At 31.7% G+C, this 27,809-nt stretch overlaps 1 protein-coding gene across 3 annotated transcripts in view; it reads left to right on the top strand.

Annotated features, from left to right (window-relative positions):
- Positions 1-27,809, top strand: part of ATRNL1 (attractin like 1) — a 1,148,868-nt gene that overhangs the window by 408,783 nt on the left and 712,276 nt on the right. For all 3 annotated transcript variants that reach the window (XM_001377496.5, XM_007478946.3, XM_056803697.1), the window contains exons 22-24: positions 12,878-12,972; positions 15,220-15,298; positions 17,990-18,147. In XM_001377496.5, the coding sequence (XP_001377533.4) occupies positions 12,878-12,972; positions 15,220-15,298; positions 17,990-18,147 (332 nt within the window). The remainder of the gene's footprint in view (positions 1-12,877; positions 12,973-15,219; positions 15,299-17,989; positions 18,148-27,809) is intronic.

The following is a 27,809-nucleotide window of genomic DNA, read 5'->3' as shown; positions in this document are numbered from 1 at the left end:
TATGTGACAAAGGAAGAAAAGAAATGTGTGTATATATTTAATACTTTTGAAAAGCTTAAAAAACCTATACTATGATTAGATACTCAGATGCAAGTAGAATAATTACCAGATAAGAAGATAGAATTTTAATTTAGGACATGGGACTACTAGATAAGAAAAGAAAAGATATAGAAAGTATTTTTATCACAATTAATAACCGTGTAGCATTAAATGTACTTTTTAAAAAGTTTAACAAAAGATAATGATAGAAATGACCGATATGGAAAACATAATAGAAAAATTAATCCATAGAATTATCCATAGTTAACTACAACAGAAAATAAAAGAACAGTCAGCACAGATCAGTTCACAAAATATAGGACTAGAAAAATGACTGAATTTATCCAGAGAATTTTCAAAATTCTGAATTACATGACAAAACTTGGTAATAGGCCAAAATACAAAAATCTCTGGATTTGCAGAAAAATGAATAATAAAAGTGTATGAACATCAGCTATGAGGAATAATCAAATAATATATCAGAAAAAATTCAAATAATGAAAATAGACAAGTAAAATCCACAGAATCCCTACCTCCAATAGGGAGGAACTCAAAATACATGTAATAAAGGGGGCAAAAGGGGGAGATTTATGACAAAGGAAGAAAAGGTGAAAAGGGAATGGAGTCTTCTTTCTTCTGGGCAAGTTCAGAGTGAGAGGAAGTGGTGTTATTTAGCCAGAAGAGAGAAGGAGGATGAATTTTGTCTTTTCCCCCTCAACTCTCTCTGCCTAGACTCCCTCACCACGGCTGCCTTCAACTCCTCCTGCCAGACTCTCTAGGATCTTCATTGAAAGAAGTTTCAGGTGTTGAGCCTCTTTCTACTGGGGAGAGAAATCCCTTCTCTTCCCCACTCAATTCAAGCTGTCTTCTAATAAAGCTGGAGTTAGTTCTGGGTCTTAATAACTGAATTTATTTAAGGGAAGCAGGAAAAGGACAGGGCTGATGAAGGGTAAGGACTGAGATTCAGGAGGGAAAGAGGGAGAGGGGGAGCCCCTCAGGGATTCAGAGAAGAGAAACCCTGATATCTTGACTGGCACAGCAAGTGTCCCCAAGTTTAAGGTTCAAAGGGAGTGTAGAGATCTTCCTTGTGAATTGCTTGTCTCTCCAGGTCCTTGTCCACTGGCTGGGGTTTGGGAGGATCTGGGATCAGTAATTCAGGGAGAGAAAGATCACTGACTTTTAGATTCAGTCAGAGTCAAACCCCTCTGCTCCCTGCTACTCTCAACCAGGAGTCCCTTCAACCCCTTGATCATCTTTGTTTCTCACTCCAAGGTTCCAATTTTCTTTCTACCCATCACACTTTGCTGCTTGAAGAATTCTTACAGCTCTTCCAGGCTTGTTCCCAAAGGTTCTAGATTTCTCTCTTACATTCTGCATGCATTGCAGTGACTAGCATTATAATTGTATTTACAAGTCAAATCTAAATCTCCAAAGATTTTTACCCAAACAAGTAAATCTCAAAAATGTTGATAAACAATCAGTCACATCTACATACCAAACTACTTGAGAATCTTTTACAGACATATATGCACACACATATATGCACTCTCACAGATTTTAATTCTTAATCCCCAAGAATTACACAAGTAATTACTAGAAAAAGAACATTAAAGCCTTCTTCATTTTCCCCTCTATGATCCCCACCCCTACTCACCAAATGACTGATTTTCTATATGCACTCTAATCTCTTCATCATAGTTTGAGTTTAATAATAAATACAAGACAATTTTACCTGAGGAATTAAACTTCATTTTTTAAGAAAAAACAAGACTCTTATCAAATGTCATCTATCTTTTGACACAAGTCACTGGTAAAAATCTTATGAACCACAAAGGTATAATCCTGGAGGCACTCAATAGGACAGCTTCCAAAAAGCGTTAGTAGAATATTCTAATACTCTTCCATTCTAGTGATAAGGTGAAAAAAAGCAATTGAGAATAATTCAACAAAACTTACCAATCTTTTATCAAATAAAATGCCTATTATATAAATGTACTCAGTATTAAGTAGATAAGGGGGGAAAAAAAGCTTCCCTCAAGGAAAATGTTTTGCTTTATGGGTACAGCAGAGATATATAAATAATCTCATCAATCTAGCCTTGTCAAAGCCATATTAGCTTGTAGTCATCAGTTATTTTGTTTCTAAATGTTAACAAGTCATCCCTTTATTAATTCATTCAACAGAGTTCTAGGATTTCAAAAGTCATTGAAGTCAAGCTCTGTAGCTTTGAACTTGTTATTTTCTATGCTTTGCATGTTTACACGGGCAACTTTCTCCTTCCCCTCCCTTCACAATTTGAATTCCTTTTCATCAAATTTTGCATGATTTTTTTCTTTCTTGAATTTCCTAATAACTAATAACTATATATATAAAGTTTATATATATATATATATAATAACTAAAAACTATTTTTGAAAAATGTTGTTCAATTCCTTCCTACTTTTCATGACCCTATTTCCTTAACATGCCTATACTATCCAAGGTGTTTTCTTGGCAGATATCCTGGAGAGATTTTCCATTTCCTTTTCCAGTGGATTAAACTAAATAGAGGTTAAGTGACTTGCTCAGAGGCACACAGCTAATATGTGCCTGAGGCCAGGTTTGAAAATTCAGATCTTCCTGACTCCAGGCCCAGCTCACTACCAACTGAGGTACTGCTTCTGAAAAATATCAACAATTAATTTACCATGATTAACTTTTTCACTAAGCGTTTCTCTTCTGTGTCATACTATTGAAAAACATTAAGCTTATATACTTCAATTAAAATCTCACACTCCAGTTAAACTCTTTTGATGTGTGGTTTAGTTTTATTAAACACATTTTCCTTTTTAATAAATCATTATACAGCATGGGAAGAGCAGGAATATAAAAGAAAAGTTTCCATTAACACCATTAAATTTTTTTCTCAGATCTTTTCCATCTTTTGTTTGTTGTCCTTCCAGTTTTATCCTTCAATATCTTCATGGTTCCATTTTTAAATTAGTGTTTTATCCCCATTGTTTCTTGCTGTTTTATGAGATGATACTATCCATAATATTCCATAAGATATATACAAGTTTTAATTCTTAAACATTCTTGCTTTTGGTTTACATTTCACAGTGCTTGACAGATGATTCAAGCAATTCAGAAGCTTTTTTTTTGTTCTTTTCATGACAAATAATTTTTATCAGTTACATCATATAAAATTCACTATAATTATTGTCAACAACTTTCCCTCAATCTATTCCCATGTTTCATTAATAACTTATCTAATCAGTTTGGATTTTTATTTTGTGATCCGTGTCTTTTTAAAATCTGTCTTTTTAAAATGTATTAATTTTTCTCTTGGCTCTAAGAAATGGATAGTCCCCATGGATAGAGATGGCTGATTCAGGAATAATTCATTTGGTAATGTCATTTCTGCCCCATTAAAATAGGCAAACTAATATTTTCTAATTTTATTCACTGGTATCCCTGTCCAGAAAGATAAAAGGCTTCTAGATAATCTATGAGGTTTTGACATCTCTCATTTTTTACTCCAATCATATTTGATCCTCACAATAGCTGTGTGAGTGAGGTGCTGCTGTTTTCACCACTTTTACAAATTAGAAACTGAGACAATCAAGTTAAGTGACTTCCTCAGGATCACACAGCTCATCAGTGTCTGAAGTTAACTCAGATCTGCCTGACTCCAGATCCATTTGTCTATCTACTATGCTGCCTAGTTGCTTCTAAAATGTGAATAGTATGTACCCCTCACTTTCCTCTTTTCCAACACTATAATCATCAATGCAAAAAAAAAAAGATATGCTTCTGCCAAAGTCTTTGATACCCTTTACATTTTTTTTCTGGTTTTCCATGCTATTGAAAATTAACCTCTTTGTAATTGTAATTGGGTCAGATGGTTCTCTGAAAAGGCTTTTCTAGCATTGTGAATTTAACGGAACTTGAGTTTTTTGGCAGAGTTTTGAGAATCCAGAGTTATTTCCTCACCTTGAAGTACTGAAGCAGAACTTATGAAATATTTAAAAGGAGGGGTTTAAATAGATATATTATCTCATTGTTGAATTCAAAAGAATAGAAGTAACAGTGATGGTTTCAGAGAAGGCAACAATAGGTGTCTTACAGATATTAGGAAATAAACTATGTTCTTGAAATCACCATAGATAATGCACAATATCCATATTTAATTCCTATGAACTAAGGCATATCATCCAAATAAAGGAAAAGCTCACAAAACTGCAGGGAGTTTTAGTTAGTAAAACAAAAAGGGGATGATTTCAACCATGCTTCTTTCATTTATTCATTAATTATTTAGAAATAAGGATTAAGTTGTTGGCATGTCAATCTACATTGACTTAATTTGCCATAATATATAACCAAGAATTTAGTAGCTTAATCAGGTTATTCCTTTTTAACTTTAGCCATTTTAAAATTTCTGTGAGAAATTTTTTGTCCTTTCTTTGGATTTCGATGTTCTGTACATTTCTTATTGCTTTTGTGAAGATCATCTGAAGTAATCAGATAAAATGAATCATTTGTTCCCATGCAATACCATACACTTACATACAAATCCTAGCAAAGTTTTAAACAACAACTCTTTTGTTGAGCATATATTTTTCAAAAAATAAATATAGATTATATCTTAATAAAGTCTTTCAAGTAGAAAAATGTATTTCTAATATTTAAACTAGGAAAATCAAGTAGATAAAGAAAGCTTTGGACCAAAAGAAATAAGGAATAATATTGTAAAAATAGTAAATAACAGGTTATAAGGCTATAACAGAGTACTCTTGACATATGCTCTGCATTGGATTTATAATAGCAATGCAGGGATATTTAATGTGAGGGAAAAGTTGTATTATATTTGTAGATAATGAGATAAAACTACTGACAAAACATAGCATTCATTTGGTTGTTAAAAAACCAGCAAACTTCCAACAGACAACTAATTATCCAGTAGAGGAAAAAGATGATCATTTCTTCAAATGTTGAATAGCATCCAAAAACAAATATAAGTTCATTCTAGAAAATTGTTTGAGAAAAACTTTACCAGTAAAATTATAAGAAAAGCAAGACTATTGTCTCCATGAAGAAAATGTGATAGTTTATTTAGAGAATCCCAGAGATTCAATAAAAAATTAAAAAGATAATTACAACTAACAGGATGTACAACAAACACCCCAAAACCATAATCCATTCTCTACATTGATTTAAAACTCAAGAGGAGGAAATACAAAAAGTAATTACATTCAAAATTACTAAAAAATGTATACCATCTTTATGTCAATTTAGTGAGATACTTTGAGGACCTATTAATATGACTATAAAATATTCTTTATAAACATAAAGGAAGATTTAAATAATTACAAGTGATGTTTATTATTAATGATTGAACCATGCCAACATAATAAAAATGGCCATAGCCCCATTAATTCTATATATATTGTTATAAGAAACCATAAGAAGATATTATAAAAGTAGATTTATAGATTTTATGTAATTATAGCAAAAATAGTTATGAACATAGGTTGAACAAGTTAAGAATTACAAAGGAAGCTATGAAAAATTAGGAAGAAAAGGAGATATCTACATTTCTCTATTTGTAATATATCTCTATTTTTATGTAAATCATATAATACATTTTTTTCAAGAGATCTCAAATAAAAAAATAGAGCAAAAATGAAGTATGTTTGTCTGTATTCAGACTCAACAGTTATTTCTCAGAGGGCAGATGGCATTTTTTCATCATGAGACTCTTTGATTTGTTATAAAGAAAAATTAATCTCGATGGTTATTACCAGATATATAAACATTTATTAGTAAAGAAAGAGAAGATAGAAGCCTTTCTAAATTTAGGTCAGAGATGGCGCAGATAAGATAAACAAGCAACCAGAGAAAGTCATTCCAGGGACCATTAGTTCAAGAGCAGAAGCAAAGAAAGCATACCCCTCCCCGCACTTGTTTTTTTTTTTTTTAAACCTATAGCTCCTCCCTCCATGGTTACTTGCACTGATGCTGGCTGGGACCTGAACCCCGGACACCAGAGCCCCCAGGCCATCAGACACAAAGGTGACTCTGTTACTCTTATGTCCCACTGCTACAGTGCCCAGGATCAAAGCTGGAATGGAGGTCCCATAGATATTTACACACAATCATCTTGGATCACTACATTGCTGAGAATTACTGTTATTCACAATTGTTTATCAAAATATATTAGTCACTGTGTACAACGTTCTTCTGGTTCTGTTCATTTCACTTTGTATCAGTATATGTAAGTCTTTCCAGATTTTTCTGCCATTATCTTGCTTGTCATTTCTTATGGTACAATAGTATTCCATAAATATCTATAATTATCATATATTCCAATTCATGGATAACTGCTCTATTTTCAGGTCTTTGCCACCACAAAAAGAGCTGCAATAAAATTTTTTTGTACAAATAAATCCTTTTTAGTTTTCGTGATCTCTTTGGAAAATATACCTGGACTACATTAATTATTTCCACAGATAAAACTAATGGAACCAAGATTAGAAGGGAAATAACAAACTGGAGAAAAAATATCTTTGTAGCAAGTATCTCTGACAAAGAGATACTCAAGTATATAGAGAACTGAGTCAATAAGAATTCAAAGCATTCCTGATATATAGCAGAGCATATGAATGAGTAGTTCTCAGATGAAGAAATGAAAACTCTCTGTAGTTATATAAAGATTCTCCAAATCACTATTAATTAGGGAAATGTCAATTAAAACAATTCTGTGGTAACACCTCAAAGCTATCAGGTTGGCTAAAATGACAAAGAAGGAAAATTATTAATGTTGGAGGGTAAAAAATGTGGAAAAACCCTACTAATGCACTGTGGGTCAAGCTGTGAACTATTATAACCATTCTGGAGAGCAATTTGGAACATGGACAAAAGGACCAGAAAACTGTGCATAGTCTTTTCATCTAGCCATAAACATATCATTATCAACAATCCATATCCCTATGAGATCAAAGATAGAGGAAAAGGACATATTTGTGCAAGCATTTATTGCAGCTCTTTTTGTGGTGGCAAAGAACTGAGAAATGAACGAATGTCCATCAATTGGGGAATGACTAAACAAGGTGTGGGATATAATTGTAATGTAATGCTATTGTACCATAAAGAGACATACAAGACAACCACAAAAACACCTGGAAAGACATACGAAGTGATGCAAAGAGAAGCTAAAAGAACCAGAAAAACACTATACACAGTAATAAAAGTACTATATGATGATCAACTGTGAATGTTGCAAGACTTCTTACAGGTCTTACCAGGTTTTTTTGTGATCATCTTGTCATTTCTTAAGGAACAACAATATTCCATTACATTTATATTCCACAAATTGTCTGGCCATTCTTCAAATGATTGACATCCCTTCAGTTCCCAGTTCTTTGCCACAACAAAAAGAGCTACTACAAATATTTTGGAACATTTCGTTTCTTTTCCTTTTTTCCTTTGATCACCTTAGGAAATACAGCCAATTGTGTTATTAATGAAACAAAAGGTATGCACTGTTTTCTAACTCACTGATAACAATTCCAGATTCCTCTCTAAAATGGTTGGATCAGTTCATATTTCCACCAAGAATATATTAGTGATCAATTAGTGATTAAGTAATAATTCATTAGTGAGTAATACATTTTAAAGCCATTTTTAAAAGTATAAATGAGACCTACATGGAATCAAACAAAATTTTAGCTATGTTTGTTTACCCAAAGATCACCATCTACTTGCTTAAGGACTCCTGAGTCACCAAGAACTATTAGGAGAATTGGAAATCTATTTGGCAGAAATTACATTTTGACCAACATTTTTACATGATAAACCCAAATAAAGTACAACTGGTTATATGGAAGGTTAAAACCAATTATATTAATCATTAACAATAATAACTAGTATTTGTACTGTGCTTTAAAATTTGCAAAACACTTGGTATTTTTCATTTTTTTTGGCCCTCAGCAACCGGGTAGGTTTTTTTATTCCAATTTTATTGGTGAGCAAATCAAAGCAAAAGATATCAAGTGATTCACAAAGATCATGAAATTACTGAATATATAAGACAGGTTTATAACCCAGGAATTACTATAGAAAAATCCCAATGGCAATTTTCCACCATGCCACCTAGTCATTTTTCCCATGGAAAAAATGATAACCAAACGAAAAATTAAGATAATCAAAAGAAAGGTAATCTCAACTGAATAAAATTCAGAAGCTTTTCCCAAAAAAGATGAAGCTAGAACAAGTAGAAAATGTATTTATTGGTGAAATATTAATATTAAATAATTCTGAAAATTCTACATATGTAAGATAGAGAACTAATTAGTAGAAATATAAAATAAAAGCCATTCCTCCAATGATATTTGGACAAAAGCTATGAACAAAAACCTTTAAAAGAAGAGATGAAAGACTATATAAAATTCTCAAAAACATAAATAATAATACATATGAAAACTTTTTTAAAAATCTGAGGTTTCACACCATGGTGAGCAAATTGGGAGATTTATAAAAAATGAAAATGATAAATGCTGGAGGAGCTGGGAAGACTAGTATATGGATAAAAATTGGTAGAGTTATAACTCTTTTTTTTTTTGGTCTTTGTAACTTACTACTTATGTAGCCTTTTTGTTTCTATGTTTTCTTTATTTTATTCCACTGGGAAGTATGCACATATGTTTTCCAAGATCACATTATTCATATTGTCTCCCTCCTCTCTACCTCCCCCCCCCCCCAATTGACAAGCAGTTCTACTGGGTGATATATGTATAGTGCCTTTCATCAAGAAGTTCATATTCTAATGAGGGAAAGAATATGCAAGGAACTATATACGTGTAAAATGTATACAGGGTAAATCATAATTGGCATGCATTAATATGTATTTATTAGCATATATACGTTTCTAGGCAAACATTAAAAAAAAGGAAGGCATCAACAATATCTTTGAGGATGTGGTATTCATGGACAGTTTGAATATTTATTCTAGAATGCTTCTCCCCTTTCTACATAATTATTTACAAATCTTTATATGGACAAATTACATGCTACTGTGTAACAACTTAAAGGAAAGTTCTCAGATTTTCTATAACAATGAATTCCAAATAGATCATATCTCTATATATTTCATTGTGCTACTCTAAAAAGTGATAGTTTGCTCTTTTGCTTCATTTTAGCTAGAGATAATAATAAAAATAATAGCTAGCATTTTTACGATGCTTTAAAACTTCCAAAGTAATTTATGTGGTTTTTTAAAAATGAAATTGATTTTCAAAACAACACTTTGGCATGGGTGTGATTTTAATCTCCATTTTGAAAATGAAAAATTGAAATGCAGATAGTTGAAGTAACTTGTCCAGGGCTACACAATTAGTAACTGTCTGAAGTGGGTTTGGGTCTCAAAGTCTTTCTTACTCTAAGCATTGCACTCTATTCAATGTACTATCTAGCAATCATTGCATTTTCTTTAAAACTTGGAATGTCATAACAAATTATTTAGTACTTTTGAAATTTTATACTTATTTTCAGTAATGTACTTACCACAGGAATATAGATTTACAACTAGAAGGAATCTTCAACGATACCCTCCTTAAAAATTTCAGTAAAAAACATTACTGGAACTTAGGGGGAAAAGGTTGAATATTCCTAATAATCTCTTACTTATCACAGTTCAATAACCAATTCATTTAAAACAGGATATTAGTATAAGAGAAGAGCAGAAGAATAAACATTCTAATTTGTTTTAAAAAGCCAACTAAAATTTTTAATGCCTTAGTTCCATCAAGGTACAAGCAAATTAAGAAAAGTATAAACAAAAGATTTAATCATATTAGTTTTTATGTATTTTAGGACCCAAAAAGAAATGGTTTTATTTCTTGAAAAAGAATAGAATAGTCTTTTGATGACATCATTACTTGAAATATCAACTTTTTCAATCTTCAGATGCTTTAGAGCTTCAGTGTGCTATTTTCAGTAAAGTTCGGTCTGGATTTAATCATCTGCAGCTGCGTTTCCAAGAAGCTCTGGTTAATAACAGTGTAGGAAATTTCAATAAATCCCCTTCTGTTCATGCAATAATTTTATTTTCATCAATATTTAAAAATAATTATTTGAATTTATATTTAGATTTATCTCATGAGTACCTTTCTATATTTTATTTTTCCAACCTAAGAATATTTTTCTCTATACAAGTAGGAATTTTTCAGTAGTTATGAAGAATAAGGTTTTAAAAAGACAAATTCTCAAAATATGTGTTTATTGTTAAGCTTGGATGAAGTAATTGTTTTGCATATAAACGTTAAAATCTTATTTAAATGTAAGTAGTAATAGTAGTAGAGTAGGAGGGAAGAGTGATAAAAATATTGTAAAACATTTGCTTTTTCTCTGGCTCAAAGTATTTGTTCTTTAATCCAAATTTTAAAAAGAAAATTACAATTGTGATGTTCTCACAAGCCTTATGACAAGTAAATTAAAAAATGGAAAGTTATTTCTGGTTCTCTGACTAACATTAAGCCAAATATCTGTTCCTCATCAGACAACAATTTCCTTAGATCTCTTCATATTTATCACTATCATCCCATCTCCAACTTTACACTGGTCTTTAAAAATTATAGGAAACAACAAGATTCCTTTCAAATGTCAATTTTTATCAGCTCTTAAATATGCTAGCTTGGAATATGGTGCTGACCTCACTGACATTTAAAATCCAGGGAATATAATTATCATCATCATCATCATCATCATCACATTTCATTTTGGCTGTGAACATTTTTATTTTCCCAGTAGTTATTAGAATATTATTTTAGTCTTAGTAATGTGAACTAATTTAAACGTAACTAGAATTGAGAAAAAGTGTGTGTGTGTGTGTGTGTGTGTGTGTGTGTGTGTGTGTGTGTGTGTGATAGAGAGAGAGACAGAGACAGATATATATATATATGTATATATATAGTTATTTTTTTTATTCAAATCTCTTTGCAAAACAAGGTCTTAATATATATATATATATAATCCATAAATGTTTTCTTAAGGAAAATTACATGTAAATTCATAAATAAAATATATGTTCATAATCTGTATTGTGTAGCAATTTACAAGCAACTATAATTTGGGTTATTCTTTGTGCTTCCCCAATACACATATTTCTTTTTTTTTTTTAACTATAGTGTGCACTTTGTAGATGCTATATAATGAGTATTACAAAATACTTAATTGAGTATGGTCCACTGAGTATGGACCTTAAAGTTGCCTACTTACTAGAAAAAGAAATAAGACATATTGCCCAATACCTTCAATGAACTTTTCCTCTGTTATACTAGAGACCTTGGGCAGAATTCTTTGGTTAAAATTATTCTTTAAAAAAAATTATTTGTATTATCATGTAAGACACATTTGCCTATTGGTCCTTGTTGTAAACGATGACTCATATGAAATCCAAACTCCAAAATAAAACCATCAATACACTAATGTGAATGATAGTATGCTTTGATCTGTATTCATCCAATTCCAACAATTATTTTTTGAAGGTTGATAACATTCCCTGTCATAAGTCATTTAGGAATGTCCCAAATCATTGCATTTCTGAAAGGAGCCAAGTTCTTGGTGTTACTGTGTACAATGGTGTCCTGGTTCTGCTTATTTCACTCTGCATCAATTTATGCAGATCTTTCCAGCTTTTTTTTTTCTGAAATCATCTTACTCATCATTCCTCATAACACAATAATATTCTATCACCATCATCTACACCGATTTGTTCAGACATTTCCCCAATTGATGGACATCCCCTCAATTTCCTATTCTTTGATACTTCAAAAAGCTGATATAAATAATTTTTTGCAAGTAGATCCTTTCCTCTTTTTAATTATCTCTTTGGGATACAGAATCAGTAGTGGTATTATAGGATCAAAGGGCATGCATAGTTTTATAGCCATTTGGAGATAGTTCCAAAATGCCCTCCAAAATGGTTGGATCAGTTACTCCACTATTAATGCATTAGTGTCTGAACTTTGCCATATCTCCTCCAACATGTGTCACTTTCCTTTACTATCATATCAACCAGTATGATAGGTGTAAGGTAGTACCTCAGTGTTGTTTTAATTTTCATTTCTCTAATCAAAACTGATTTAGAACATTTTTATTTGATTTTTGATGGCTTTGCTTTCTTCATCCAAAAACTGCTTATTCAATTTCTTTGACCACTTGTCAATTGCGGAATAGCTTGTATTCTTGTAATATATTTATTCTTCACCATACCTCTCATTAGTTCCTTGGAAATATACTTAGTTCCAAAAAATATATTTACCTTTCCAGTACTTTATCTCTTTTCTATCTTCACTAGATTATCAAAATCTGAGACCAAAATGATTGCAATATTCCATGGACATTTTATATAGCGAGGCCAGAAGGTTATAATTTTAAATGTATTCACATGGGGGTACCCCCCAAAATGTTGGTTATAGATAATTTGAAATTATTTACAAATATTTTTGCTTGCCTATTAATTATTTGTTTTCTCACCATAGACGAATTATATTATGTTCTGTTCTATTAAGAGCATTGTTTAGTGAGTAATAGCATATATATTTTGATTAAATACAACTCTTGCCTTTTTCAATAATTATGTATTATATCTTAGAATTAGGAAATCCTTTCTATTTTCTCATTTTGCCCATTAGTTTCTTGATGATCAATTTTATATTGCAAATCAGAAATATCTTCCTAACATCCATTAAATCCTATATTTTAAGTAAAAGTCTGCTACCTATTTTAGATACTGTATTCTATTTGATATTTGACAAGTATGCATGCAGATTCTCATGTTTATGCTTTGCTTTGTTCACAGACAGCCTTTTGATTGACTACCAGTTTACCTTCAGTTTGTTACAGGAAGATGATCGTCATCATACAGCCATAAACTTCATAGCAAATCCAGAACAGGTAAGGCAGCATCATTCATCTTCTAAAACATAATAAAACTAGGAACAAGGGATTCACCTTTTTTGTTATATTTCATTATGATTTTGTCTCTGCCCAGAGTTATCACTTTATAAAGTTATGTAAAAGATCCCAGCCTCATCTCCCCATTTGTTCTAACACCTGGATATAGAAATGAAATTAATTTGAAGATAAGATTCAGGCTTTTTTGTGAGCTTTTGCAAACTTTCCCCAAGGTATTCTATCATTTAAAGTATATTTATGTCTATCGTTTTTAGGCTTAATAATACAAGCTTCATTCCTGTAAACTTTCTTTCAAACAAAGAAACGTCGAATTGTAAACAGGAACTCGTGTTTTAATACCGTCAATACTTGTGACCAAAGAAAAAGGGCAAACTCACATATGTAAATAATGCTTCTAAGCATATTTAATCATTATCCTTAAAGTTCTTGGCTAAATAATGTTTAAACCTGTAAATATCTGAGTATATGTAATTTACATGATGAACATCATGTCAATTACATCATTTGTTGTTGTTCGATTGTTTTCAGTTTTACATAACTCTTTGTGACTGAGGGTTTCTTGGCTAAGTTACTAGAGTGATTCACCATTTCCTTATCTAGTTCATATATAGGTGAGCAACTGAGCTAAATAGGGTTAAGTGACTTGCCCAGGGTCACACAGCTAATAAGTCTCTTTTGGTTCAGCATTGTATCCACTGTGTCACCTAGCTGTCCAGTGTAGATCATAGTTTATATAACTCATGCAGAGAGATTTCAAGAATTTCTCTGGCCAAAACTGTTCATTATCTGGCCATCAATGCAGTGATGAGCTTTTCTGAATTAACCTAATCCGCTGACAGCCAGATATACTCTGATATGTGCCCTAATTCAGACCCTTTTCAGCTAGAAAAGGAACTGCTAGAAACTGGGCAGCACCGTTATACCATCAGGATCCCAAAGTCACTTTCATAACCCAGAGGAAAACAAAGTTAGGACTATTAGTCGAACACTGTCAGATTGCACATGTGTGTATCATTATGTATAGGCATATATACATATATATAGGTATCTATATAATAATATTCAAGGTAAAATATATATATATATTTTTTAATTTGGATTGTCAGTAAAATTGAAAATGAAATTGCCAAACCCTACATATTTCTGTGTTGTGGACACTAAAATGAAGGCAGCTTTGCCAAAACATTAATGGAAATGAGAAATATTATCAAGTCACCACTTACTACTGAATTTCAGTTACTTAATTGTGTGATTTGCTTTAACAGGACAAACTCTTAAAAATCAAATAATTGATGTTAAAATATAATACATACTGTTTTTCTTTAGCATTTTACTATTATTTATTTCAAATACAGAGCCCTCAAAATTATTTTTATGAAGATTAAAAAAATACAAACTATATATTTTCAGTGTTTGAAAATTGAAAATAAAAACCAATAATAACTAGAAAATAGATGTCCCTCATAAAGCAGAATGGTAGAATCACAATGTTTTCAGAGTTGTAAGGGACCTTGGTGGTCATGTAGTATAATTCATACTTGAAAAAAAATTCCCATTATGACAAGTGATAATTCATCCAGGAATATTAGTTTTTAGATCACAAGTTGAGGAAAAATACAGGTGAACAATATTAAAACTAATTAAGGAGGGGGCAGCTAGGCAGCTCAGTGGATTGAGAGTCAGGCCTAGAGATAGGAGGTCCTAGGTTCAAATCTGGCCTCAGCCACTTCCCAGTTGTGTGACCCTGGGCAAGTCACTTGACCCCCATTACCTAGCCCTTACCACTCTTCTGCCTTGGAACCAATACACAGTATTGCTTCCAACCAGAAGGTAAGGGTTTTTAAAAAACTGTCAGGAAAATAAAAGCTAGTAACAGAAAACATTTCCTAATAACAAAATCTATGAAAAAAGCTACCCTAGAGACCAAAAAGCACATAAAATCAGTTACTCTAATCTATATTGAAAAAAATCATTAAATAAAGCATACTATGAAGCAATTTTAGATTGGCAAAACAAATTTTTTGCATCTTACACACAAATGTATATGTGTGTTTTTAAAAAAAGAAAAATAAATGCTCCCTTTTTAGTTGAAATCCAAAATTTATTCACCACTGATGACACCTAGGATTGAGATTTCTTTTAAAAGTATATTGGGTAAGGCTTAGTATTTAAGAATCTATGTTCTTTAATTCAGGTCTTTTACATTTAATTTTTTTTTGTCGTCAGTCAAACAAAAATTTGGACATTTCCATTAATGCCTCAAACAACTTTAATCTCAACATTACATGGTCCATTAGTTCAACAGGTAAGAACATTTTTATGATATATCTCTTTTCTCTGTATTGTTAAAAGCACTACTTATAGAATTTGTTCTAACATGATTGCCTTTTTCTCTAATTTCAGTAACAAACTTAAAATATTCTTTGCCATTATCATTATGTTTTTATTAATAGTGTTATTTAAACATGGATAAAATTTGTAATATGAATAAAGCTTCATTAACATGTTAAGTTTTTCCCTTATTCAATTAAAATTACTTGGATAGCAAAAACTTGTATTCTATTTAAAATTTTTAAATGGCACTGTTATGAAGAGCTGTGATTTTAATTAAGATAAATTACTCCCTTAATGACTGGAGAGACTGAGATTTAAATTCTTTGTTTCAGTGTTGAAGCTTAAATTTTATTATTAACCTTAATATTGATATTATACAATGAAATTCTTCTGTGTGTCATGATAACAGTGGCTTATCTGTTATTTTCAACCTATAAAATCCCTCCTCCTTTTAACTTTAGTGTTGAGAGGATAAAAGCTTCATTTAATAAGCATTTTTTAAAGAAAGTTTTTATGAATTGGATTTTTTGCCATTTGAAAAATATATCCAAGGAGACATACAAATGGTCATTTTGAATTATACCACCATCACAACTACCCCTCATGGGGAAAAAAAAAACAATGTTCCCTTTCCTTTTTCTTATACCTCTACGAATAAAATGCATTGCCATAATACATTGTTGAACAAAACTGGAAGCTATCATGTTTAAGCTTGCACAGTTTAGATTTATAAATTTTATTCTCATAAATGGTTAAAAGTGGAGATGCTTGATCTCAAAGCCTTGGGAATCTGGGTTCAAGTTCTGCCTCTGATGTATTCTGATTGTGAACCTAGCAAGAAATCTCTTTTTGCCTCTCTCAGTGCTCTAGTCAACTCTCCACTAAAAATTGAAGTGAAAGTACAAGTCTGCATTGGAAAAAAATGTTTATTCACTTGGTAGTTTCCTATAACAGTGATATGATAGTTCTAGCCTCTATACCTATTAAATCAATAGTTTATATTTATTAATTTCCATCCCTATAGCTAAAAACATGTAGTATATATACATGTATATATACATTTATGGATATATAAATAATATTATAAAGAGCTTATGCTTAAAGGCCATTCCATAATATCAAAAGACTCACAAAAATGTGGTCAAAGATCTAGATGTTGGTATGTCTAGTTTTACCTACAGAAAATTATATCTAAACCTCAGCAGTGTAGAAGTCACTATTTCAGAATTCATGATCATTGAGTTTGGTTGGCATTGCTTTTGTTAAATCATGTGAAGAAGATTATCAAAGTGGATACTTAACATTTAAAAACAGTTTATATTCCATCAGTCTAGAAGGACCAGTAAGAGTACAGCCAAATGGTAGTTAGATGAGAATTTAACACAGAAGCACAATCTACTTCTTATCATCTTGTTCAATTAAGTTCCAACAGTAGTTATTGAATGGCAACTATGTACTTCAAGAAATGATCAATTTTAAAGCATTGGATTTTCCTCTCTTTCAAAATTACTACTAAATTCATGAGGGTTTTTCTTCTTGAAAATAAGAAATGCCAGTTGACTTTTCATTTCAAATGGTACATCAGGTCATTCTCTGTTGGAGTTAAAACTTGATTATTTTCAGTTTAATTTATAATATCTATTTGCTGAATTCTGTATATTCCAGATTGATTGAACATGATATATAGTCCAGTTATGGTGAACCTTTAGAGATGGAGTACCAGCCCCACCCCACCCCATCTTCCAGTCCAAGTGCTGTGCCTGCCCCATCACTAGAGATGAAGTGCCAAGTCCTGGCTCCTGCCCCTCCCAACACCCTCTTTACCCCAGACAGGGGAGAGAGAAAGCACTCCCGTTGGGCTACTGGGCAGAGGGCTGGTGATGAAAGGCATGTGTGGAGAGGGGGAGGTGGGTGGCCCAAGTACTTTGCTTCCCTCTAGCTATGTGCATGTTTTGATCTATGCTCCTTTCAAACCTAGCTCCTCTCCAACCCCCCCACAGGAATTACCTTCACCACAGACTTAACAGGCTACCATATTCATTGTACTCTCACATAGTATGTGAGTCTCCCTCCCCTCCACCAGTGCCTTACTCCAGGCAGGAGAAGTAAGAAGTGCTCCCATTGGGCTGCTGGGCAGAGGGGAGGGTGAAGTGAGTAATGTCAGGTGTATGGCGTAGGAGAGGGGAACATCTACTCCCCCAGTCCCTCTGGTTTTCTAGTGATGAACTCTGGCAGACGACTGCAGGCATACTCACAGGGAGGGCTCTGTGTGCCCTTTTTGGCATGTATGCCATAAGTTTGCCATCACTGATATAGTGGATCAAGAGTCCCAGGAAGAGCTGTATACAAATTCTACCTCTGGGCAAATCACCTTGCCTCTCAGTGCTCTGGGCAACTCTTTAAGACTCTTAAGTAGCAAAGAATGTTCTAATCAATGTTGATAGAGAGAATTCCCTCACCTGGAAGTTCACTTTTCCTTTAAGTCCTAGGGCAAAGTCACATTCCTAATTTATAACATATGACAATGTAAATGCATTCAGATTATGTTTCATAAAATGCAGTAGTTTTTTTATAATGAATGACTGAAATTTTGTTGCTTGATTTTATCATTACTATGTTCCTTGATATAGATTCTAAAAATTATTATTATTTTACATTTTAGCTGGAACAATATCTGGAGAGGAAATTCTGCTAATTTACAGGGTCAAAATAAAGGAATTCAGAGATAGTTTTTCCTGTGAAAAATTTAATTTCAGAGGCAATCCTAATATTACATTCTATGTGTATGTCAGCAACTTTTCTTGGCCAATTAAAATACAGGTAAGTGCACATTCTATTTAAACCTTTTGACTTAACAGTCAGCATTATTAAAAGAAACTACTAATGTTTAACCAAATTATACACATACACACACATTTATATCTCCAAATTGAAGTGCATATAAAATGTCATTTAATAAAACCATTTAACAAAATAATTAGCAATAGGAACTGAGCATATTTCATAGAAGAAGACTTATGGTGGAAATACTAGAAGGATGAATTGGTGTTTGAATCAGTCTTTTTAAGGATTTAAAGAAATGTCATGTAGAAGAGGCATTATATTAGTTATATAATTAGTCCTGAAGAAGACCAGTTAATGAAAGGTATGTCGGAAGGGAAGCAGATTTTGGCATAACCAATCTGTCTAAAAATGAAATTGGTTACCTGAGAAAATAATGGATTTCTTTTACTGGAAGTCTTTAGGTTGAAGCTAGTTCATCACTTTGAGCAGCAGTTTAGAACCTAAGAAAAGGAAAGAACTAAATATTTCTTTACAAGAGAAATTTTCTTCATTTCTTGTTCTGTAAAAGCTTAATTTTATTGGTATAAGAAACTTTGCCTCATGAAGACTACGGTATCTTTATGCCTTTATTCTCAGATATTAAATGTCTCCTTAATGTCTGCTCAATAAAATATAAGCCCATTCGCTAGAGTATTCAAGATCCTTTATATTCTGGCTGACTGAACTTTATCTAATACTTCTTTCATTTTCAATCATCTACATTTGTGCCAAACTGGAAGACACAACATTTTTGGCCTCATCCTAGGCTTACTTACCATCATACTTGTTGACACTGCCTCTTAAACGTAAATTGACCAATATAAATAGCAATTGACAAAAACCTTTCAGAGCTTTAAAAAGAGAGACTTGCTTTTTTTTCATTTTTTAATGAATTTACTTTTTTAATAATAAATTTTTTCTGGATTACATGTCAGTGCAGTTTCTTAATACTCCCTTAATGACATTTTGCAATCCATGCTCTTCCTCTCCCGTCCCTTCCCCATCCCCAAAAAGGCAGAAAATAAGATATAGTTTATATATAAATATTATCATACAATAGACATATCCATTTCTGCCATATTGTGAAAGAAAATATGCATCGCCCACACTAGAGAAAAGTTCGTGGAGGAAATAAAGAATGGTATGTTTCAACTTGTATTTGGACTCTTATTTGTTCCTTCTATGGTAGTGAGTTGCCTTTCTTTTTTTGTCATGAGTCCCTTGGAGTCCCTGATCCTTACTTTCTTATTAGCTGTCATTCACAGGTGATTATCTTACGTTATTGTTGTTATTGTGTACAACATTCTTCTGGTTCTGATCACTTCACTTTACATAATTTCATATAAGTCTTTCCAGGTTTTTTTTTTGATCATCATGTTTGTTATTTGTTATGGCACAATAAAATTTAATTACAAGTATATACTATGACTTGTTCAGCTATTCTCCAAATGATGGGCATCTCTTCAGTTTCCACTTCTTTGCCACCACAAAAGAATTGCTATAAATGTTTTTGTACAGGTAGGTCCTTTCTCCCTATCTTTAATCCCTTTGGAATACAGAAGTAGTTGTAGAATTGTTGGGTCAAAGGGTACATACAGTTTGATAGCCCTTTGGTCATGATTCCAGATTGCTCCACAGAATGGTTGTATTAGTCCTTAGCTTCAGCAGCAGTGTGCTAGTATCTTGATTTTTCTACATCCTCTCCAACATGTGTCATTTTCCTTTTTTGTTATGTTATCCAAGCTGATGGGTATGAGGTGGTACCTCAGAGTTGTTTTTATTTTCATTTTTCTAATCATTAGTGATTTGGAACCATTTTTCATATGATTAAAGATAGTTTTAATTTCTTCATCTGAGAATTTTCTGTTCATGTTATTTTACCATTTATTTCAATCAGGAAATGCTTTGTATTCTTATAAATTGAACTTAGTTCTCTATATTTGAGAAATGAAACAGCCCTTGTTAGAGACACTTGCTATGAATAATTTTTTCCAGTTTGTTGTAAGACAGATTTTTGTTCATAACTGAGTATAGATGTTATTCCCACTTTCTGATGATTTCTATCAGATTAGGGTTAAATATTGCCTGCTTCCACTCACCGCATCTCCCTTGCCTTTATATTGATCCCTACATGCCTCTTCATGTGAGATAATTTACCCAAACTTTCTCTTCTTATCTCTTTAACCTGTTTTTTTTTCTTTCTTGTCCCTTGATTTTTAAAATACCATCCCATCATATTGCCCTAATAGTAATAAAGTTCTTTAGTACCTCCAATATTCTAATTTTAGGTGCCTTAGGTACCTGATTTATAGATATCTTAAGCATCTTAGTCACCATCTTCTTACTACTAATATTATCAGTTTCCCCCATTGTTTATCTTGGTTACCTTAAAGTATCTTAAATCTCTTTTGTGTCATAAATATCAAGTATTCTAGTTATCACTTTTTCATGAAAATAATGTAATCAGTTAAAATTCATTGTTTCCCTAAATTACTTTAAGAGTAATTAAGTACTTCGAGTATCTCTTCTACAATAGAAATCTTAAATAATCTATCTACCACTTTCCCATGAAGGAATGCATTAGTTTAACCTTGCTGATTCCTTCACATTTTTTCTCTTTACCTTTTTATGCTTTTTTCAGTGTTGAATTTGATCACCAAATTTTCTTTTTAGTTCTAGCCATTCTTTCAAGAATACCTAAAATTCTTCTTTTCAGTAAATGTCCATTTATTCCTCTCAAGTATTTTGCTCATTTTCATTTGGTGGGTGATTTTTGGTGGTAGGCCTAGATCCTTTGATTTGTGGAAGATGTTATTCCATGTCTTCTGATACATTAATGTAGAAGCTGCTAGGTCCTATATTATCCTGATTGTGGTTCCACAATATTTGAATTATTTTTTCTGGCTGCTTATAATATATTCTCTGTGGCTTGGGAGTTCTTGATTTTGGCTATAATAGTTCTGGGATTTAAAATTTTGATATTTGTTTAGGGAGGTGATTGGTGGGTTCTTTTGATTTTAGCTTCCTTCTCTAGTTCAATAGTATCAGGCAGTATCCTTTCATAATTTCTTTTAATATGATTTTCAGATTCTTTTTTGATCATAGCTTTTAGACATTCAGTGATACTTTAATTATTTCTCCTCAATCTGTTTTATGATTAGTTGTTTTTCTAGTGAAATATTTCAAATTTTTTAAATATTTTTTTCATTTTTTTGAATTTATTTTATTGTTTCCTACTGACTCATGAAGTCATTAGCCTCCATTTGTTCAATTCTAATTTTTAAGGAGCCATTTTCTTTTTTGAGACTTTGTACTTCCTTTCTTAGGGAGTTATTTTCATGTTTGAAATATTGTATTTCATTTTTTAGAGAATTGTTTCCTTCAGTAAGTTTTTGTTCTAAGCTATTGAACTTTTTCTATCATTTCATTTTCTAATTTTGTTCTAAATTTTCTTATTACTTGTTTTTCTATCCTATTTTGGACCTTTTCCAGGGGTTCATTTTGGGCTTGACATCCTTTTACATTTTCTTTTGAGGCTTAACATGTTTTCATTTTTGTATTGATGTCCTCTTCTGAGCTGGTATTTTTGTTATTTCTTTTGTTGAATTATTTTTCTAATATCAGGCATTTTTTTTAATCTGGCACTTACTCATTTTGTTTTTTTTCTCTTTAATTTGTCTATATAGTTTAGTTCCATTTGGGATGGAGGGACGACTCTCCCACACTTGTACTCTGCTAGAGATTGACTGCTGTCTTGTTTTCAGATTGAACATTCTGCAAAGGCAGCCTGGTTGTCCTGTTCTGTGGAAGTTTGCAGATGTTCAGTTCAGCTGAACAAATTGGGTTCTACCCAATACTGTGAATGCTAAACTTTGTTGGGTCACTTTTATCCCATTGCTTCTTGTTTTGTTTTACTGTGGATTCTTTTCTTATCCTTCTGAGGCTGGATAGAGTCAGCTGTGTTCTTTCCCCTGTTGGTTGTGCTATAATGCATCTGAATTCCACTGAGGTTTGTTCATTGCTTTCTCCTGGTACTCCAGTGAGATGAAGCCTCCTTGTTGTCTTTCCACATTTTTCTGGCTCTGAATGTTCCTTCACCTCTTCTTTTGGTTTTGTTAATCCAAAATTTATTTTGAAGCATTTTTTTTCTTCCATGGTCTTTGGAAGGTGGTTGGCAAGCTTCCAATATTTCTTTACTTTGCCATCTTGTCCTAGTCTTAGTATTCAATTTATTAGTATTTATTATTTATTTAGTCTTAGTATAGACCAACTTAGTTGCTCAGATCTGTAGACTCTACAGCAACTGACAGTTCTAGCACCCCAATTTTTTTTAGCATTTTATTTTCCCAGTTATTTGTAATAACAATTGTAAAATACATTTTCTGAAATCATAAGATTCAAAGATCGATTGTATTTCTCCCTTGTTTCTCTTCCCTTTCCCTGAGATGTTAAGCAGTTTAATGTGGGACTAGCTTTTAAATAATGGAGCTGAATATTTAGGAAGAAGAAAACTACTTAAACTTTTTAATATATATGTATATGTTTCAATAATGATAGAATTTGGGTACTCAGGAATCAATCATTTAAAAGTTTTTTTTTAAATATTAGTTTAGAGGGTAACAGAATTATTTTCCAAAATATTTCCCTAATTTTTCTATGACGAGTGATTGATACATAATTATAGTCTAGTTCATTTGCCATTAATATAAATATTGGATTCCAAATTTAATTTTATTAAGTCAAGTTCAATAGGAAAATAATTATTTCTTTCAATAGACCTTTGTAAATCATATTTGAAATTTACTTAAATGCATTATCAGAATATTTTATACAGTTGATTCATCAGTCACATAAAATACAAGTAAAATCTTTATAATGTTATGGCTTATATAATAGAGTTAAATATTATTTCTAGGTTTGAAATTTTTTTCTGTGTTTGATTGAATAGAGTATATAATACCGCAAGAATCAGTGTAAAGATAAATTTAAGTCTTCTTCCTTAAAACAATCTCAAATAATGAGAGTATGAAAAGTAACTGCTATTGTTGAGAAACCTTCATTTTCTATTCCAAAAAATAAGTGCAATATGTCATTAAAACAGTGATATTATAAGCAAAGTCTTGAAGTATAATATAATACATTAATAAAAATAATTTCACTGAAATGATGGATATTTATAATATTCCACTGTTTTCCTTTAAATTCCTATAACATAGTTTTTTGACCAATAATAAGAATGACTTATTTTCCTGTAGGGATTTTCTTTGCTTTAATTTTGAAGATTTAAAATGAATGTTATCCCCTGAATAATGAAAAACTTTCTATCTCAACTTTCAGTGGTAGAGTTTGTAGAAAATACAGTCAGTAGTCCTTTTGCTACATAGTTCTGGTTTCAGAATTCCGTGAGGATTTTATCTCCCATGTTAATAGACTAAACCTTGTAAGTGAAGAAACTGTTTAATAAAAGTCAAAAAGAACATCTGTCCTCATAATAAAATTTACTCGATGTAGCATATTTAATTATTTCAAATTTCTTTGTTTTGGATTTCCACTGAATATTTAACATTGCTCAGTGGCAAATACTGATTTAAAAACTCTGAGGAGTAGAAGTTATCAGTAAATGCCATGAGGAGTTTCAGCAATCTGTTGTTAATGAGGTACTACAAATCCAATTACTTTATTAAAATGAATTTGAAAATGAAACAGAGAAGGCTTTTTGTTACATCTATTCTTAGGAATTGGAAAGCCAAAGAAAGAATAGTAAAATTTCAGAGAAAGAAGAGAACCTAAATACCTTTTAATACAACTTGTACCGAAAGTAAAACTCACACTTGTTTAAAGGACTCAAATGATTGTAAGCTCACAGCTGCTTGAAGAAACCTTTCCCACTTAAAAAAATATCATTTATTACAAGGTGTCTAAAACCCTTCCCCCCTTCAACATGCCATAGAAGGTATTTTGTGTATTTATTTTTCAGTTAATTCTCTGGAGGAAGAAATCCACAAGTTATTTTTCAAATATAAATTGTTTCGCTGTATATAATGTTTTCTCAGTTCTACTTGTTTCACTTTTCATTACTTCATGTAGATCTTTCCAAGTTATTTTGAAATTAAACTGCTCATACTTTCCCAAGGAACAATCATATTTTAGCACAATAATATTCTACTAATCTTCAAGTCATCCCCCAGTTGATGGACATCCTCTCAATTTCTAGTTCTTTGCCATCACAAAGAAAGCTGCTATTAATATTTTAGAACACATAGGTTCTTTCCTTTTTCCTGATTTCCTGCAGAAACAGACACAGGACTGGAATTGCTGGATCTAAGGGTATACATAGTTTTATATAAATCTTTGGCCATAATTCTAAATTGCTCTCTAAAATGTTTGCATCAGTTCACAGTTCTGCCGACAATATATTCCTTTTCCCCATTTTTCAGTATCCCTCCAACATTTGTCATTTTGATCTATAACCATTTTAGTCAATTGGATAGTTAGTTATGAGATGATCTCTCAGAATTGTTTTGTTTTGTATTTCTCTGATCAGTAGTGATTTAGAGCATTTTTATATGCCTATACATGCTTTGATTTCTTAAACAAAAACTGTCTATTCATATTTTTTGCCTATTCATTAGTTGAGGAATGGACATTATTCTTAAATATTTCACAAAGTTCTCTCTATTTTAGATATGAGATATCTATCATAGAAATTATCTATAAAATTCCTTCTACCTCAACTTTCTGCTTTTCTCCTAATCTTGGCTCCATTATTTTTTCTACAGAAACTTTTTAACATAATCAAAATTATCCATTTTACATCTTACAGGGCTCTTTATCTCTTGTTTATTCATAAATTCCATTTCTAGCTATAAATTTGATTGGTATTTTATTCCCTATTCTTCTAATTTGCTTTATGATATCTCCCTTTATATCTAGGTAATGTAGCCATTTTGATTTCATCTCAGTGAATGGTATAAACTATTGGTCGATAACTGGTTTCTGCCAAACTATTTTCCAATTATCCCAGCAATTTTTACCAAATATTGTGTTTTGTTCTTGAAACTTGAATCTATACTTTTGTCAAATAAAAGGTTATCATAATATTTCATTACTATTTGAAGTATGTCTGTTTAGCTCCACTTATCTACTTTTTTTTTCTTACCCAATATAGATAATTTGATAATTGCTACTTTATAATGCAGTTTAAAATCTGGTAGAGCCAGACATCTTTCCTTTACATTTTTTAATTAATTCTTTTGACATTCTTGATAATTTTTCATCCAAATGAATTTTGTTATCGTTTTTCTAGCTGCTTAAAATAAAATAATTTTTGATAATATAATTGGAATGTCATTGAATAATAAGTAGATTAGTTTAGGTATGATTGTCATTTTAATTATATTGGCTTTCTGTACACATAAACTATTTATATTAAGCTTAAATTGACTTCCTTGAAATTTCTATATTTTAAATATATTTTTAAAAATATAAGTTAATGTTCTGTGACCAGCAAAAGGGTCAATTAAAGATTTTTACAGCGTTTCCTTTCCCACACAAAAGCTGTAATTACATGTCAGTGATTAATTTAAATTAAGGAGTAGAGGCCCTAACAAGGCAAAATCTTTTACAAATTTATGTCAGAGAACCTTTATACTTAGAGTGTTTTCATATTTTCTCAAGTAGCTTCCATGTTCTTGTGGCAGGAGCAGAAAGAAATGTCCAGTCTTGTTTAGAGCCCATCTTGGTACATCATACTACTGCAATCACTCTACTAGAATAGCTCCTGCTCCTCCCCTCGTACAAGTAGCAATTCTGACTGCCTTTTCACTATGACCTGGCCCTGGGATAGTGATTTCAGAAGGAAACAATGGCTTCATTCTCAACCTTTCCTAACTCCATTAAATTATAGATGTATATCCTCAGCTGGATGCAGGAAAGAAGAGAAGAGGAAAGCAATGAGAGTAGACCTGATGGAAAAGGGACTCAAACCAAACTGGGGATTATTCAATCCCCCAAATGATTACTTAGGAAACTAACCATGGCAGCAAACTCTATGTCCTCTTATATGGAGTCTGATGTTGCCTTGTAGCTCAGGCTCTAGAATTTGTTTAATACGACAGTCAGAAGAGGGAACAGTCAGTTACAGGGAACTTCCACAACAGCTGGCCAAAAAAAAGGAAAGCACCAAAGATACCAAGAGATACGATCTTAGAAATCACAGATGACAAGTATATAAATAACAAAGAAGATCCTAAAAAGTAGAAAGAATGAGTAAATTGTAAAAGAGAATATAAAACTGTCTTATTGTATATTATAAAGTAAAAAAAAAAGTGAACCAATACTGATAGAATTCTCTTGATTCCCTTGAAAGTTTAAGACAAATATAGAAACTCTGGAATTAAATTAAATTAAAAAACAGAAATGAACACACATCAGAAATTTGAACTCACGGGGGCAGCTGGGTAGCTCAGTGGATTGAGAACCAGGCCTAGAGATAGGAGGTCCTAGGTTCAAATATGACCTCAGGCACTTCCTAGCTGTGTGACCCTGGGCAAGTCACTTGACTCCCATTGCCTAGCCCTTACAACTCTTCTGCCTTGGAGCCAATTGGCTTTAGGGTTTAAAAAAAAAAGAAAGAAATTTGAGCTCACAATGCATAAATTAAAAAAAAAAGATTAAAAATCAGTTCTTGATAGAAGAGGGATAGGAGAAAGATAGACAAAATGGAATGCAAAATATCAGAAATGATTATGAAAAAATATCAACATGTAATATGGAAAAAATAAAGCATTTAATTTAAGAATTGAATCCATTATGGATATTCTTCCTATAGACATGAAAAAAACACAATTCCAACACAAATTTCTGAAGTTGAGAAAAATATGGCAGGATATAAGTAAAAAGGCAATAATGTCAAAAGAACATATAAATTTTATAGACGCCAAAGCAACTGACTTTGAAGAAAAGATACAGAGATACAGATACAGAGATAAAGATACAGAGAAAAAAATAGGTTCTAGATCTTTCAAATGAAAATGACATATAAAGAAACCCAAATAGAATTACAGGATATAAATCCAGAAAGCAATCATTAGTTTCTGAATATAGACAAAGAAGTATCAATCAAGATCATCCAAGCATCAGTGTCAAATAAACAAAAGTGCTTCAAAGCATAAGGTGCATTGTCTGCAAATTTAAACATTCCGGCAACCAACAACTAATTGTACAAGTGGTTCTGAGATAGGATCTTTAAATGTGCCAAAAAGAAATTTGTACTATTATTCTGATATCACGAGAAGTTCTAAAGAGAAATGCAATAAGGTATTTAGAAAAACAAACAAGGCCAAGCTCTTTGGGTGCCACCTTAAAAAGACATATCATGTAAATTTGTCTAATTATCAATGAAAAAAGATAGATGATGTTTAACAAAAGATTAATATGGAATACTGAGTACAAAGGAACAAATACATGAGGAGAATATTTACCTTGCAAATACCAATAAAGCAACAGAAATGGAAGAAAAATATTGAAAGTACAACTATCAAGAGAAAAATAAATCATAAAATTAATTGGTGAGTTTTTTATGTTGGGTTTTTTCATTAGAAAAAGGGAGAGGCAAAGATTAACTTACAGGAAAAAAAAACAAAAAAAGCATCAAATAA

The sequence above is a fragment of the Monodelphis domestica genome, chromosome 1, assembly GCF_027887165.1.
Source record: "Monodelphis domestica isolate mMonDom1 chromosome 1, mMonDom1.pri, whole genome shotgun sequence".
In the NCBI taxonomy this organism is placed as follows: Eukaryota; Metazoa; Chordata; class Mammalia; order Didelphimorphia; family Didelphidae; genus Monodelphis; species Monodelphis domestica.
The sequence above is the reverse complement of the archived record's forward strand: the minus strand, read 5'-3'. Positions and strand labels throughout refer to the sequence as shown.